Source organism: Penicillium concentricum (assembly GCF_028827145.1).
Source record: "Penicillium concentricum strain IBT 3081 chromosome Unknown utg000002l_segment0_segment0, whole genome shotgun sequence".
Lineage (NCBI taxonomy): Eukaryota > Fungi > Ascomycota > Eurotiomycetes > Eurotiales > Aspergillaceae > Penicillium > Penicillium concentricum.
Genome location: NW_026622755.1, coordinates 8,287,085 through 8,301,266, shown reverse-complemented (window position 1 = coordinate 8,301,266; position 14,182 = coordinate 8,287,085). Strand labels below are relative to the sequence as shown.

General features: G+C 50.9%; 6 protein-coding genes across 6 annotated transcripts; 4 read left to right on the top strand and 2 right to left on the bottom strand.

Moving 5' to 3' along the window:
- Nucleotides 1-521: 521 nt before the first annotated feature.
- N7517_006875 (uncharacterized protein) lies at nucleotides 522-1,255 on the top strand (the record flags this gene model as incomplete). The annotated part of the gene is made up of 2 exons (XM_056724605.1): nucleotides 522-617; nucleotides 677-1,255. The coding sequence occupies 2 exons, from the start codon at nucleotides 522-524 to the stop codon at nucleotides 1,253-1,255; spliced, it is 675 nt and encodes a 224-aa protein (XP_056580855.1).
- A 1,556-nt stretch (nucleotides 1,256-2,811) lies between these two features.
- On the top strand, nucleotides 2,812-3,471 carry N7517_006874 (uncharacterized protein; the record flags this gene model as incomplete). Its single annotated transcript, XM_056724604.1, has 1 exon — nucleotides 2,812-3,471. One exon carries the CDS (start codon nucleotides 2,812-2,814, stop codon nucleotides 3,469-3,471), a length of 660 nt encoding a protein of 219 aa, XP_056580854.1.
- A 740-nt stretch (nucleotides 3,472-4,211) lies between these two features.
- Nucleotides 4,212-6,178, top strand: N7517_006873 (TFIIH subunit TFB1 family protein; the record flags this gene model as incomplete). The annotated part of the gene is made up of 2 exons (XM_056724603.1): nucleotides 4,212-4,353; nucleotides 4,410-6,178. 2 exons carry the CDS (start codon nucleotides 4,212-4,214, stop codon nucleotides 6,176-6,178), a joined length of 1,911 nt encoding a protein of 636 aa, XP_056580853.1.
- Nucleotides 6,179-6,505: 327 nt separating this feature from the next.
- Nucleotides 6,506-7,603, top strand: dscB (the record flags this gene model as incomplete). Its single annotated transcript, XM_056724602.1, has 2 exons — nucleotides 6,506-6,772; nucleotides 6,908-7,603. The coding sequence occupies 2 exons, from the start codon at nucleotides 6,506-6,508 to the stop codon at nucleotides 7,601-7,603; spliced, it is 963 nt and encodes a 320-aa protein (XP_056580852.1).
- A 390-nt stretch (nucleotides 7,604-7,993) lies between these two features.
- On the bottom strand, nucleotides 7,994-10,021 carry N7517_006871 (putative PHD finger domain protein (Ing1); the record flags this gene model as incomplete). Its single annotated transcript, XM_056724601.1, has 4 exons — nucleotides 7,994-8,052; nucleotides 8,109-8,854; nucleotides 8,907-9,556; nucleotides 9,626-10,021. 4 exons carry the CDS (start codon nucleotides 10,019-10,021, stop codon nucleotides 7,994-7,996), a joined length of 1,851 nt encoding a protein of 616 aa, XP_056580851.1.
- A 703-nt stretch (nucleotides 10,022-10,724) lies between these two features.
- kgd1 (alpha-ketoglutarate dehydrogenase KGD1) lies at nucleotides 10,725-14,073 on the bottom strand (the record flags this gene model as incomplete). The annotated part of the gene is made up of 4 exons (XM_056724600.1): nucleotides 10,725-11,637; nucleotides 11,693-13,588; nucleotides 13,683-13,735; nucleotides 13,852-14,073. The coding sequence occupies 4 exons, from the start codon at nucleotides 14,071-14,073 to the stop codon at nucleotides 10,725-10,727; spliced, it is 3,084 nt and encodes a 1,027-aa protein (XP_056580850.1).
- Between the last annotated feature and the right edge of the window lie 109 nt (nucleotides 14,074-14,182).

Sequence of the window (14,182 nt, the reverse complement as noted above, 5' to 3'; positions counted from 1 at the left end):
CCACTACACTGAACTGCGTCTAGGCTGCCACTCTTCGCCATGGCTCTATCAATCGATTGCTCGGGTGGTAAGTAGTGTTTCCCCTTTCAAGTCCACCACGAAACTCCCATTAATCCAACCAAGAGGACTTCGTCAAAACTCTCAATACGCTGAGATTGCACCCTGAACATGCCGAACATGAAGCATCTCAAAGACTTCGGGTTGACTCACTCCTCTCAGCCGTCCACTTCCAAGTGATGAAGAGACACATGCTCGAGCCATCTTCCCAAGATCTCCAATCTCGCTCTGGGTCTTCTTACATAGGTATCTGTACCAGTTCTGCTAGGGCGCGCGCACATGGACATCCTGAATGTGGTTTTTGGTATGGAATGGAGGATATGGGCATCAATTTCCTGGCTGTGATGCGACCTTCAAATGTCTTGGGTTCTACTAGAATAGCCTCGGAGATGATAGCTCTCACTGGTGAGTATATCATGTTCTGGCACTTCTGGCACAATTAACCGGATAAAGTTGGGCTTCATATGGAGCAGAGGCGTTGGAAGCAAGACCACATTGCATATGCACTTGCAACGGACGGTGATCGCTTCAGGTTCTTCCGTATGACCAAGGAGGGCCGGGTATGTATCCTCAGAAGCCTTTCAATTGTTATATTCCTTGATGCTAGTCATATACACAGTCGTCTAAAACAGGATGCGGGGGTGGAAATGACTATGAAGATGTTGTGTTGCTGCTCATGTCGACATTTGACGATGCTTTGACTCCACCGGGCGCCAAATTACTATCCCCTACTGGACATGCAGAGTTCACCGGTAAGATTATCGACGAATTACCTTTGCCAAACCGAAGCCCAGATCAAAAGCGGCGAAATTACCCAAGTACCTATGAGCCTGATACTAACAAAGTTCCTGAAGACGAAGACTACTACAAGGATATCAAACGTATGCGTGCAATGGCTGTGCGAGTGGGGGTGACTGTCTACATGGATGTGTTACAGAAACTGCCGAACCGACTCAACCCCGAAGCAGAGAAGAACACCCTCAACCTACTTGTGGTGGTGATAAACAAATCAACGGAGAGCCTTTTCGATTCGATAGGCAAAGGCGATTACGAACACCAAATTCCTGATCATGAAATATCATTGATGACAGTTTTCGACGCTAAGCTGAAGAAAGTGCTGGAAGAGGCAGACTTTGTGGACTATAATGACAACGAAAAAGTGCTCAAGCGTGCAGTTCGGAAAGCAATTCTGGAGTAAATCAGACCTGTGTTTGAGGAGCTACTCAGGGAGGTGCGCAAAAAGAAGTTGGCGAAGATGTTCAAGTAGAAGGGAGGATATTTGCCATTTATCGACCCTGTCAATGGCACATACATCTACGGTGAAATTTCGGCATCTCTCGAAAATACTCCACATGACCACAGTACCACAGTTGATTGGTACGACTGGATCATTTTGTTTGAATTATCTATCAAATATTCCCTTTCAATAGGTGCTCTTGACGTATTCGCTCTCTCTATCTCCTTTCTCCTTGTATTAGAAGCCATTGCTATCTATATCCACTACGAATCTTTATATAGAAACTCCCGACCTAAGACATGAAACACAACATCCCCAATGAAGACCTGTCGGAAACTAAAACAAGGACCTTGATGAATGTGGCGATAAATGGAGAGAGATGCTAACACCAAGAGAGCTATGGTGCTCGAGAATACTGAAGGGCAAACATTCGAACAAGACCTATAGGAATTATGGGACTGTAATACTATAGAAATCAAAATATCTTAGTCCCATTGGAAATATGAATGTATAATATCAGAACAAATCAATGTACACTGTCCTGCTTAACTATCTAGAAGACTGCTACTTTGATTTATCCTTCGAACATTACCATTATCCTCATCTTCCTATGCCCAGCCCTTTATCAATATCCGGCTCACACACAGAGGAAGGCTAGTTCTCTGGTTTCAACATTCGACGTTACACACAGACAGGTGGCTCAAGCAGTAACTACTAGTGTGAGCTACAGAGTCCGAGGGATCCAATGCGAGGAAGTGCATTCATAGGTCTTCGCACTTTTTGTCGTTGTATGATAAGGTACTGCATGTCTTCATTTGCATGGGTTGTGGAGTAAGGCTTGATCCTTCTAAACCGAGAGGCTATTACTGCACATCTATACCCTTGGTCCTCCTTGGTACAACTTGACGGGACGGGACATTCAATGTTAGCTATATTGCTATTTGCATTTGGAGCACAAGATATGCGTCTCTAGAGAGCTCGGGCTGTTTAGTTAGAGACGTATGTCTGATAAAGCTTACGCTATAGCTAAAACTATAGCTGTAGATTTCTGCTGGAGCATTGACATCTTCAGTAATTGGCAGCGAGATCAATGTGAATTAGCCTTAAGGATTATCCAATGTAGCATATGGCTGAGAGTTCTTGATTGGATGAGATGATTGATGTCTTGTATTAACGAATATCACAGATTTTGTTCGACGCGGTGTAGTGCAAATCATATGTAAGATCAAAAGCCAATGCCTTTTGCTCCAGTCTAGCTGTAGGACAACATGAAGTGAATGGTATTCGATCTCAATTATACAAACGGGCCATTTCAAATGTTATCATCGTACAGGCAAGGAATGGGTCATATGAGCCTTTGGCTAGAAGCCCAAATTCCAAGGGTGGATTGATATAAATACCACGATATCAACCTCTAGTCTGAAGATTTACATTATACGCAATTGGTTCTCTGTCTATCGACAACAACAAAGCCACTTTTACCCTTCTAAGATTCCCATCGACTATCTTCATCCACAATGGTTGACGCCGCCTGTCGCATTGCCGGAAAAGAAGAGATCTATATCTTCTCTGGCCGGCATTATGGTCGCGTCAGGTTCGGCCAGGGAGGCCCCGAGCATAAGCTTGCTGCGGGCCCGACCCTCCTAAGCAAAGGCTGGAACACTCTGCCCAAGATGGGCTTTGGTACAGTGGACACTATTGTGCCTGTACCCGGCCACGAAAACCAGCTTTACGTTTTCTTTGGAGGACGATATGCCAAAATCAAGCTTGAAAACTACGACGATAGCTTTATCAAGGAGGGCGCAATGTCCATTGCCTCTGGATGGAAATCGCTCGTGCAAGCCGGCTTTGACACCGTGGATGCAGCAATGCTCACTCCAGGAACAAAGAATGAGATGTACTTTTTCAACGGCCTGAACTATGTTCGCCTGGATAACAGTACCGACAAGATCGTCAATAAAGTTGCACCTATTGCACAGGGCTGGCCAAGTCTTGTTCAGGCTGGCTTTGATTGTGTTGATGCTATTGTTCCGAGCCCTGGTGGTCAGGATCTCTACTATGTCTTCCGCGGTGATCAATTCGCGGTGATCAAAGTGGACAGCAACCGGAGAGATACCCTCATTTCGCCCCCAAAGGCAATCAGCTCGGAATGGCAGGCTTTGGAAGGATGGGTCTAGTCGGATTATTCATGAAACAGGTGGAGGTCCTGTCAAGTGCAAAGTAAACAGCTGGGGCTTAGGTTGTTTGGGGTCACTTCTTCTATCTCTTTTTGGGACTTATTTTCATGATTGATGTTTAAATTGTTGAGATTGTGCTTGGGCTAATGCTACGGGCAACTAAAAGCCCCCTGTCGTAAGGTTATGGTGTGCAGATAGCTCACTATTTTTAATCCAAGTATGTATCGAAGGCAAGCGTTTTGAATAAAATCCCACGTATATACTTTAGTTGAGTAACATCCTTCCCTCTAGAAATGTCAGATCGATCAAGAGATACATATTTCCTTCATTATATTATCTCATTTGAAGGGAATGGTACACGAATCCGATATACTGAAAAAGGGACGCTGGCTTGGACACAAAACAACATCTCTAACAGGGCTCTTTTTTCAACAAAGAGATAGAAAAATACCAGATTAAACATAGACTCAATAAATATTTCAAATTATCTACATCGTTCAAACTTCACAAATGAAACTGAGCTTCGTTCACTTAGGGCTTGGCTCCCAGGTGACGCTTGGCAAACGTCATGTGATGACTCGCAGAAGAGCCGCATTTCTCGTTATTGGTTTCACCTCTACGCGCTCTGTCTATCACGAAGGTCCCCGACCATCCTCGCTAACTTCCGCCCTTGGGGAACTGCTCATCCCGATGGGTGGATTCGTTGTCGCCTTTGAAGACAGTGGAAGCCACACGCGACGATGTCACCTCCGAGCGGAGCGGCCTCTTACAAGAAGAAAGATGGAACCATAGCTATATCTGCCGATGAGAACTCGGTCTCATGGAGTCCTGCAGTGGCAGGGGCTGGGAACACGATCACAATCCCTGTGGTCAATATCACTAGTATGTCGTCACTCCATGGCCGTGCATTTATCTCTGCTGACTCGCGCGACTGCTAGATTTACAGCAGACCCCAGCGTCGAACCCGAAAGTGATGCTCAAAATATTTGCCCAAGCCCCCGATGCGCCTCCAAATAGTACCCCGGATCAGTATGTCTTCCTGTTCACAGCCGGAGCAGACGCCCGTCCACAGGCCGATCTCATTAAAGACACATTGAGTGCTCGGGTCAATGCAGCAAAGTCGGGCACACCATCCCAGACACCGGGCCCTAGAGGTATATCTGAGGGTTTATCTGCGGCAATGGCGATTGCAAACGCCGTGACATCCGCCGCGACATCGAAAAATCCCTTGGACGAGGAGAATAGGCTTCGGTCCGACATAGAGCTGCAGCAATCGTTATTAAGATCTGATTCAAATCTGCAGCGAATGTTCTTCGAGGGATTGCATACAAAACCGGAAGCCTTGTCATCTGCGTCGTTCGTATCACAGTTCTGGTCCACACGACTGCATTTACTGCGAGCGCATGCAATCGAACAGGGCCAAATCCGTGGCTCATATAATGTCCTATCCTCACTCAAGCCTCGAGTCGAGGATAACGTGACACGATTGAATATCAGCAAAGAGCAGATCCAACTCATCTTCACACAACACTCACTGGTCAAACGCGTGTATGACGAGAATGTGCCGAAACTCAGCGAGCAACAATTCTGGTCACGATTTTTCCAGAGTCGGCTGTTCAAAAAACTGCGCGGAGAGCGGATTACAGAGGCCGACGCAACCGATGCCGTGCTGGACAAATACCTCCAAACAAATGAGGCCGCTCAGCCGGACCGCGACACAAATATCCATCACTTTTTGGATCTTGCTGGCAATGAAGGAAACCACAGCCAGCGTGGCGGAAACAGACCTGACCTGGACATGAGACCATCTGGCGTCGACAAAGTACCCATTATTCGGACACTGAACAGCCTGAGTGAAAAGATCATGGCTAATGTGGCTCCGGCCGACGGTGATATGAGTGCCCCTATCGGAATCAACGAAGAGGCATGGAAAAAGCTCCAGCTACAAGATCTTCGTGGAGACGAAGAGCAAAGTCGCATCACTTTGAACATTCGTGATCAAAGTCGGTTCTTCACTCATGGCCAAGAGGAGGATAAGACCAATCAATTTGCGAAACAAGATCCGGATCAGCTTCTTCAGATTATCCGTGCGGAGATCAATCAAAATCTCCCATCGCAGGGCAATACGCAACTGGGCAAATTGGTGGACCCTGGCGATGATGAAGACGAGGAGATGGAGGATGCACCTGCTAGCCGTCGACCTGTTGGGTCATCTGCCGCTCTACACGATGCATTTTCTCAGATCCTGGAAGCATTGCGCGAGCGCCGTGCCCAGATGAATGAACGCGCAGCATCAGAAACATATGGGCTGTCGACAACGCTTTTTGACCGCTTGACATTGACTCACGCCACAACCACGGAGTTTTTGCACCAGTTCTGGCAGGCGTTTCTCTCCGGTAACCCCGACCGCGCCGGAGAGGTCGCGTCCTTAGCAGAGTCTCTTCAACGAGCAACAGAGCGCATTAAGGCTGTTGCTAATGACGCAGAGGCTGAGCGTAAAGTTGAAGTTGACCGGCTAAAGAAACAGGCCCGTGACATGTACGAGAGCACCGGGCGAAAATTACGAGTCAACTTAGAAGGCGTGGAGGGAGGCCAGAAGGTGGTGAACCAACTTCTTGGTCCTACACTCCATGCCCTGGAGGTCGCATCGACTCGATACCAAACAGAATTGGCTGAACAAAATAAAGAAGCAGCCCTGGCTGGTTAAGAGGTGAGACATAGAAGGAAATAACTCGGGCGTTTGACATTGGACATGGCATGTACATTATGATACCTTAAGAGAGCTTTGATTCGTGCAGTGAATACAAATCTCGATATCTCATTAATCTACATATCTACATACAAAATATCATAAAATGACATCAAAATGCCTAGAGGCATTAAACAAGGTCGGCATGCCGAGCTTCCCCGGACTTCGGGAATTTAGTGCCATCTGTCCCCTCCAACTACACTGAACTTTCTCCAACTCATCTTCTCCCCCAACTTGGATGATTCCCAAGCCAAATACTAAACAAGAAACACAAGGGGCCTCAAGATGCTCACCTCCGGCCTCACAAATGCGCCCCTCACCAAAGCCCTCCTAATCTACACGGTCGCCTCCTCGATCGCCCTCTCCCTCTTCGATATAAAACACCTCGTCGTGATCTATGTATCGCCTCATTTCTGGCCCTATGCCCAGTTCTGGCGTGCATTGGTGTGGCAGGTCGTTGGCTTCACCAATTCCACCGAGGCCCTCTTTGCCGCGATGCTGGTATACCATCTGCGGGTTGTCGAACGCGCGTGGGGGAAACGGAAGATGGCGGTTAGTCCTCTCTTTTTGTATTGTCTTCGTTCCTGCAGATATGCATAGTCGGGTGTGATCTCAAGGAACGGAGAAGCTGAAAAGTATCGCATATGACCCGGAAACCGATTGCTGACACCATACAACTTGGTACAGACCTTCCTACTCACCACATTACCCTACACAACTCTCCTCCCGCCAATTCTCCTCGCCCTCCTAATCCGCCCTCTTTCCATAAACAACATCAATTATCTCCCCTCCGGCCCAACAGCAACCATCTTCGCCCTGTTGGCGCAGTATCACGCCACTATCCCATACACCTACCGCTACCGCATCGGTTCCACGTCCTCCCCCACTACAACAAACAACACCAGCAACAGTTCTAGCAATGATCCCTCCTCCGCCGATAATACTGCATCATCGACCCAAGCCAAACCCCCAACACCAACCTTATCCCTCCTCCTCTCCGACAAATCAACTACCTACGTCGTCGCTGCCCAGCTAGCCCTCTCCCAGTTCCCCGCCATGCTCCTCCCGTCGGCCCTGGGCTGGATCGTCGGTGTAGCCTGGCGCGCGGAGCTGCTGCCGGGTCTGTCACCGGCCAGCACTGGGTTCCGAGTTCCAGCTTGGGTGGTTGGCGAGCAAGAGCGGAGGGGTGGTTCTGGCTCGGGAGCCGAGTCTGGGTCTGGTGGTGCGGAGGGGGAAAGGTATGAGGATTTACGACGGAGATTGGAGGGTGAAGTTGCTGCTTCGGCTTCTGGGTTGGAGGGGTCTAGTGGGCAGACTCAGAGGCGCGCAAATAGTGCCGGTGAGGGTGGTGGGTTTGTTGATCGATTGAGAGGTGCTTGGTAGAGATTAATTGCTCCTTGATTTATGCGCTGGTTGAACATGTCTATCTGGTATAGATATACTGCGGACAGTTGGGATGTATTTTTGGGTTAATGGGAGGCGCTATTAGACATAACCCGTCTTCAAAGCCCTATCTTCATACCTTCATCCTCGATCAATTCATGTGGTGTCCCCACGTTTGCAATTCTCGCACCCAATTCGTACTTATACAATGCTACAATACTCGGTGATGATAGAGAGAGGTGAGTACTAAACGAAAAGCCAGACAATATTTGCAATTGCATAAAGTCTAGAATATCAACTAGCAAGGCTGTAACTCCGCTAGAGTATGTGCCAACCGAAAACACCACATAACGCCATATCATCAATGTCTATAATCTTGGATGAGACATGTTAACGCCCATTGCGACTCCGTCTCATATTTTCCTTGCACTCGTTACAATACCATTTAACTAATAGAGGGTGTTAGCAACCTGGACGATTTTAATAAGGCAAAAGAGACTCTTACCATTCTTTCCAGGGGGTTTCGTCAAGCCAACACACGACAGATGGAACCATTCACGCGGACAGGCGTCATTGTCGCAAGCAACCATCTCGCCGAAACTGATTTCATTACAGTAACAGTAGCGCGGCTCACCCTCCTCATCTTCATCGTCGCCCTCGTGGAGCGACTCGTCGTCAGAGGGTATTGCAGGCTGTGGGATGGGCTTCTTCTGGGTGCGTTTGGTAGAGGCTGGGTCTTGACTTCGCGTGGGCCGTGCGCGTTGTTGGCTGGGCTCTGTGAATGCGGGGAGGATAGGGGTCGATGTCTTAGAATTGCGTCCCTTGGTCGTCTCGACCTCGACAGAGCCGGATTTTCCATCCACATCCTCGCGCTTGGAGCCGGCGGGAACGGATGTTCTACCATTGCTATCACCTTCATAGTCACGGTGTGTGTCTGCGTGGATGACTTCATTCTTGACGGGTCCGTCCCGGGGTATAGATCTGGAATCGGCAATTTTGTCTGCGTAGGGGATGTGGTTAATTAGTGATTCCGGGAGGAGAGGTTGAAACGGCATACTGTTGTTGGGGCGGTTTGAAGCCGATGATGTTGGCCGCGCGCGCGAATTAGTTGTAGGTCCGGAATTCTGGGCTCGTGAAGACTGCGGTCTTGATGTGTTGGGTCCTGGACTGGCGGCACCACGCGGGCCATTGAACGTTCCAATCAAAGGCGACGGTGCCAGAACGGGCGATGCAGCATTGGAAGTGTTGGCCCTAGAGTAAAGTCAGTTGGATGCAATAGTGAGTGTAGCGAAATGAAGCATACTTCTTGCGTGCAGCAGCGGCTTGATTTGGAGCGCGAGACCGCTTCTTCTCTGCTGGGTCTTTATTCGCAGCTCTCTGGCTCCCAGCACCGCTAGCAGAGCGTTCCATCGGGATACTAGTGTCAACGGGTAGTGGTCGTTCGACCTTGCGACGCTTGGGTGCACTGGGGTCAGCCGCATGATCTCCACCTCGAGATTTCCCACTATTGGTCTTGCGGGCGCCCGAGCTGCGCGTATCCTCATAATCCGCATCGGCCTGTGCACGACGTTGCTTCCGTGCCAGAACAGCATCGCGCCGCGCCTCACTGCGACTAGCAGCTTCAGCCTCTTGAAGCACGTGTGACAGATCCTGTCTTTGCGCTACCGCTTCCCGGCGTGGGCGTTCGTTCGTGGCTGCCTTTGCGGTACTCTTGTTGGAGTACGCCCAGTGTGTCAGGCTGCCTAGTCGAGCCTCCTCGCTGATCTCGCCTGCAATGTATGGGAACACTGTATCCAGCCGGACAACTTGGCGATCTAATTCCTCGTTTGCGTTCGAAATGACGTGATTCTTCTCATCGGCGGTCATCATGAGGTCCGAAAGACTTTGGCGTACACGATCGAAGAGAAGCCGGCGGCTTTTGCTATCGGGCGATTCTGGTGACTGGGATATATCCTAGCGCAAGAGAGAGGCATCAGTAAACGCCCAGAGTAGCCAATTAGACAAATCGCGAATAAAACTCACCTTGGGCAAAAGATCCTCCCGAATCACACCCCCGACAATAGGCGCCGGGTGGGGAGGATGAGGAACAGGCTGCGATTGGGAGGAGAACTGAAGTAACTGCAACAAATTTTCCTCGAGAGCCCACGCCTTCGCATCAACTTCCTTGAGAAGGGAGTTGTGGCGACGGAACTCGCGCGGAAGCGCTGTTATAGCATCGGTGAAATGCGTGAGCGCAGGATAGAAGCCGTGAGGAATAGGAGACGTGGAAGGAATTTCATTTGTCGAGCCTTGGCCGAACGCAAAGGATGATCGCCCGATGGTTTTGGAGGTTCGAGACGGGTTTGTACGTGTCTGACGGGCGGACTGTCGAATTCCTTGGCCCGTAGGATTATTGACTGACGATGAGACGGCAGACATGTTGAAGGGCAGAGTCAGGACTGGGAGCTGCGCCGTTAGAGGAGGGTTGAGGTGAGCTGAGCCCAATTTAAGGAGGAAATAGTAGGTTTTGAAGAACCAATGGTGCTCGGCAATGATCTGGTACCATGTACAATAGTCAACACCTCGCCTAACAACAGGAGGGCATTGATGCAGGAGAAGCTGCTGCTGGGAAGTTTGAGTGCGGAGAAGAGCAATCAAATCAGGTGAGATTGTTGCCTGCGGCACCAATCAGGCATCTATTGCTGAATCATCCGAGCACACGGGTGATGTCATATTAGGAATGCCCAGAATCCGTGGACCTACATAGCAGGTGTGCGTATAATGATTAACAGCTGGTGAGCTGGAAAGAATCGGTAGGCATACACAGAAAAACAAGCATGAGTTTTCTAAATTCAATGATTCTTTGTATTTTACATATAGCATGAATTCTAGGTATAGACGGGGACCATACAATAGGACAACCAAAAGACTGTCCTGGCATAGCTATGACTATGAACCTAGGGACACATCGATAACACACAAAGGAAACCAGTACAATAAAAGAGGTAGTACAGCAAGGAAATAACGCTAGGTTCTAGGAAGACCAATGAATATACGACACTCAACTCAATGCAAGTGTCAGTGCAGGCAGTATCCCAAGTATCTCATCAACAAAAGTCGAGTCAAATCACTAGGAAGGCGTTTACTCGCCCTTCAGGTGATCCTGGTGAATGGAGAAAGCATCCTCCAGAAGCTCCTGCTCCTCCTTGAGGTGGACGGCCTTGAGACCAGTAGCGACGGAAGCGCTACCAGCGCGACCAGCGTATAGGACATGGCGGCGGTGGTGGTGCTCGGTAGCGTTCAGCAAGCTCTCGATACGGGGCTGGGCGTAGGACCAGGCACCGGCATTAAGAGGCTCCTCCTGGGCCCAGACGATGTCCTTAGCGTTGGGGTAGCTGTCCAGGTTCTCCTTCAGCTGGGCCCAAGGGAAGGGGTGCAGCTGCTCAATACGGGTGATGGCAGTGTTGCGGATACCGTTGGCCTCGCGGTGCTTGAGCAAGGCAGCGTACACCTGTCCAGAGCACAGGATAACACGCTCGATCTTCTCGGGAGCGTCGATGGCGGTGCCGTGACCCTCATCGGGGATGATCCACTGGAAGTGGGACTCGCCGTCCAGGGCCTCGATGTCAGACCGGGCAATGGGGTGACGCAGCAGAGACTTGGAGAAGAAGATGACCAGAGGCTTGCGGAACTGGCGGTGGATCTGGCGACGGAGGATGTGGAACAGGTTGGCAGGGGTGGTCATGCAGGCAATCTGCATGTTGCAGTCCTGGTGCTGACGGTCCAGCTTGTCAGCCGAGGGGTACACACGGGGCTCCTCGTTGCAAAGCTGGAGCCAACGCTCCATACGTCCGGAAGAGTGCTCAGGACCCTGGCCGTCATAGCCGTGAGGCAGAGACACAACCAGACCGGAACGCTGCAGCCACTTGGATTCACCGGAGGCGATGAACTGATCAATGATACACTGAGCGTTGTTGGCAAAGTCACCGAACTGGGCCTCCCACATGACAAGGGCGTTGGGGGAGGTCAGAGAGTAACCGTACTCGAAGCCAAGACTAGATTGTATGTTAGCGTCTGTGTTACGCGGGGAGTTTTAAATCAAGAACTTACCAACCAAACTCGCTCAGGGAGGAGTTAGAGATGACGAAGCTACCCTGCTTTTCACTGATGTGCTTCAGGGGAGTGTAAGTGCGCTCAGTCTGCTGGTCGTGCAGGACGGCGTGGCGCTGAGAGAAGGTACCACGCTCAACATCCTGACCGGAAACACGGACATGGTAACCCTCGTCAACGAGCGAACCGAAAGCGAGAGCCTCAGCGGTGGCCCAATCGATGTTCTTGCCCTCATCGACAGCCTTCTTACGTCCGCTCAAGATACGCTTAAGGTTGCGGTGGAGCTCGAAGCCTTCGGGAACACCGGTACCGGCAATCTTGTCAGCAATGTGCTTCAGGGACTTGTCGCCAACAGCGGTGGGCAAGTGAGGCAGGACCTCATTGGCCAGCTCCTTGGGAGACTTGAAGTTGTTCCAGGCGGAAGTCAGCCACTCCTTGCCGGTGGGCTGGTAGTCCTTGCTGCGGTCGAAGCTGTCGCCGAGCATTCCCCAGACCCACTTCTTGTGCTCATCGATGTCCTCCTTAGTGAAGGTACCCTCGGCAATCAGCTTCTCGACGTACTTGTCGAGCTGAGCCTTCTGCTCAGCAATGCGCTTGTACATCAGGGGCTGGGTGAACGAAGGCTGATCAGTCTCGTTGTGACCCTGCTTACGGTAGCAGACCATGTCAATGACAACGTCACGCTTGAACTCGGCACGCCAGTCAGCAGCGACCTGGCAGACATAGTTGACAGCCTCAACATCATCAGCGTTCACGTGGAAGACGGGAGCGTCGATGGACTTGGCAATGTCTGAACAGTAGGGGGTAGACCGGGAGTAACGGGGATCAGTGGTGAAACCAATCTGGTTGTTCACGACAAGGTGGATAGTACCACCGGTCGAGTAGGCCGGAAGGGAGTGGAATCCCATGGTCTCGTAGACAACACCCTGGCCAGCAAAGGCAGCGTCACCGTGAAGCAGAACACCCATAGCGGTATCGTAGTTGGTCTCGTCGTTGTTGTAGTGCTGGATGGCACGAGTCTTTCCAAGGACAACGGGGTCCTCAGCCTCGAGGTGAGAGGGGTTGGCAACCAGAGACAGCTGCACCCGCTTACCGGAGGGAGTAGGACGCTCGAAGTTCATACCCAAGTGGTATTTCACATCGCCGGAGCCCTCATCGGAAGGCTCAGTAGAACCGGCAAACTCACTGAAGATGGACTCGTTGGGCTTGCGGACAACGTTGGAAAGAACGTTAAGACGACCACGGTGAGGCATACCAATGACGATGTCCTTGATGCCGTAGTCGACGCTACGATCGATCAGGGCCTTCATACCGGGAACCAGGGTCTCACAACCCTCCAGGCCGAAACGCTTATCGTTGGGGAACTTGGTAGCGAGGAAGGACTCGAAGCTGGAAGACCAGATCAGACGGTCAAGGATGCGGCGCTTGTCGTCGACCGAGTAGTTGTAAGGTTGAGGGATCTCGAAGCGATCACGGATCCACTCGCAGGGCTTGCGATCGGGGATGTGAATGTACTCAACACCGTAAGAGCCACAGTAGATCTTCTCGCAGGTGCCGATGATCTCGCGCAGAGTCATCTTCTTGCGGCTCTCGGTGATGAAACGGGGCAAGATACCGGGTCCAAGGGCGAATTCCTGGCTCAAGTCACTCTCGGTGAAACCGTAGTGGTCCAACTCGAGCTCCTTGGGCTTGTCGTAGCCAAAAGCCTCGGCCTCTCCGCGAATGCCGAGAGGGTCGATCTTGGCCTTGTGGTGACCACGGGCCTGGTAGGCGCGGCAGAGCAACTGAACCTTCAAGTGGTTCGTCACGTCAGCGCCACCGGCGAGACCCTGGCCGGGCATGTCTTGGGGGACACCGCCGGTAGGGGTGGGAACGAGGGTAGGGGGGAGTGAAAGCCTGGGAGATAGGCATTTTGCCCTCCTCCATGTTCTTGAAGTAAGTCTGCCATGAGATGTGAACACTCGAGGGATCATTCTTCCATGCCATGTACATCTCATCGATGTAGTTGGCAGTGCTACCAGTGAGGAAAGAATCGTTGGGGTCCTGTCCACGTAAGGGCGAGATCGCGCCGTCGCATTAGTCGAATGTCCGTTTGTTTATTTCAATTATCGGGAACCCGGATCGGATCGCTACCGATCATGAAGATTTTTGTTGCTTACCACTCCTTGACTTTGGCCCTCAGCAGGGGCCGCGTAGGACCGGGCACCGTTGAAAGCACGGTCGACAACAGCAAGAGGCCGACGAGCGGTCATGCTGAAGCCGGAGCTTTTTGAAGCGCTGCGAGCACTCGTGGCGAGGTGGAATGAGCGCCGACATGATGAAGAGGTCGCACCACGCAGCATTCCGCTGTTGGTGGCCTTCAAAGCAGTGTTTCTGAACATTGCGGGATTTTTCTTGGATCAAGGTCCAATAAAGTTTTCGATTTAGAGGAAAGGGGAATTGGAAGACAACAGTTCGGGATTCTGGCCAAATCAGACTTCAAATAGTCAG